The sequence below is a fragment of the Bison bison genome, unplaced genomic scaffold (genome assembly GCF_000754665.1).
Source record: "Bison bison bison isolate TAMUID 2011002044 unplaced genomic scaffold, Bison_UMD1.0 scf7180017864375, whole genome shotgun sequence".
Lineage (NCBI taxonomy): Eukaryota > Metazoa > Chordata > Mammalia > Artiodactyla > Bovidae > Bison > Bison bison.
The window spans coordinates 2207176-2208301 of NW_011494947.1; the positions used below are offsets into that span (position 1 = coordinate 2207176).

The following is a 1126-nucleotide window of genomic DNA, read 5'->3' on the forward strand; positions in this document are numbered from 1 at the left end:
AGGACCTGGGGTGGGGGCACAGCGTATGTCAGGGCTCCCCATTACTGTGCGCTGCCCCCAGGCCCCTCCCTGGGACACATCCCCTTGAGGCCAGGGGCAGCCAGGGCTTCCCAAAGTCCAGCCCCTGTCTAGAGTGGTTTCCCGGGTGGGGAGGGGAGAGACCAATCTGAGATGATGCAAGAGAACAGGATGTGGCTTTTGGGGGGGGGGTGCCAGGTCTAGGGGAGCCCCAATTCCTTGACCTGATGCTGGGGTGTCTGTTTCCTGTCGGCCCACCCCAAGAGGTGAGCCCCCAGGACAAAGGGATGCAGACCAGCCTGTGGCTGGCTGGTGATGTAAACTGCCTTCCCATCCTCAGGTCCAGCTGGGAGCTCCCGGACCTCCAGGAAGGCAAGATTGAGGCCATCAGCGACTCGGACGGGGTGAACTACCCGTGGTACGGCAACACCACAGAGACCTGCACCATCGTGGGCCCCACCAAGAGAAACTCCAAGTTCATCATCAGCATGAACGATAACTTCTACCCCAGCGTCACGTGGGCTGTGCCCGTCAGTGAGAGCAACGTGGCCAAACTGACCAACATCTACCGGGACCAGAGCTTCATCACGTGGCTGGTGGCCACCAACACCTCGACCAATGACATGATCATCCTGCAGACCCTGCACTGGCGCATGCAGCTGAGCATCGAGGTGAACCCCACCCGGCCCCTGGGCCAGCGCGCCCGGCTCCGGGAGCCCATTGCCCAGGACCAGCCCAAAATCCTGAGCAAGAACGAGCCCATCCCACCCAGCGCCCTGGTCAAGCCCAACGCCAACGACGCTCAGGTCCTCATGTGGCGCCCCAAGTTTGGGCCGCCCCTGGTGGTTATCCCGCCCAAGCACCGGTAGCGGCCGGGGGCGCCCGCGTGGTGACACCCGGATGAGGACACCACTCAAGCGACCCCCCACACGGACTCTGTGGTCATTCAGCGAAATACAACCTTTCTACCTTCTCCGGCGGGGCGGATCTCACTGTGCGAATGCCCCTGGGATGGCCCCTCCCCACCCCGCCCCGCCCCCGCCCTTCTGGCACCTGCTTTCCTGGGGGAGGGGGAGGCCCAGGCAGGACCGACCCCTCGACGTGCACT

At 63.9% G+C, this 1126-nt stretch overlaps 1 protein-coding gene across 1 annotated transcript in view; it reads left to right on the forward strand.

The window, feature by feature from the left end:
- FAM78A (family with sequence similarity 78, member A) overlaps positions 1 to 1119 on the forward strand; it is a 12287-nt gene extending 11168 nt beyond the window's left edge. Inside the window, exon 2 of the mRNA XM_010856791.1 lies at positions 359 to 1119. Coding sequence (XP_010855093.1) covers positions 359 to 887 — 529 coding nt within the window. The 3' untranslated portion in view covers positions 888 to 1119. The remainder of the gene's footprint in view (positions 1 to 358) is intronic.
- Positions 1120 to 1126: the final 7 nt, after the last annotated feature.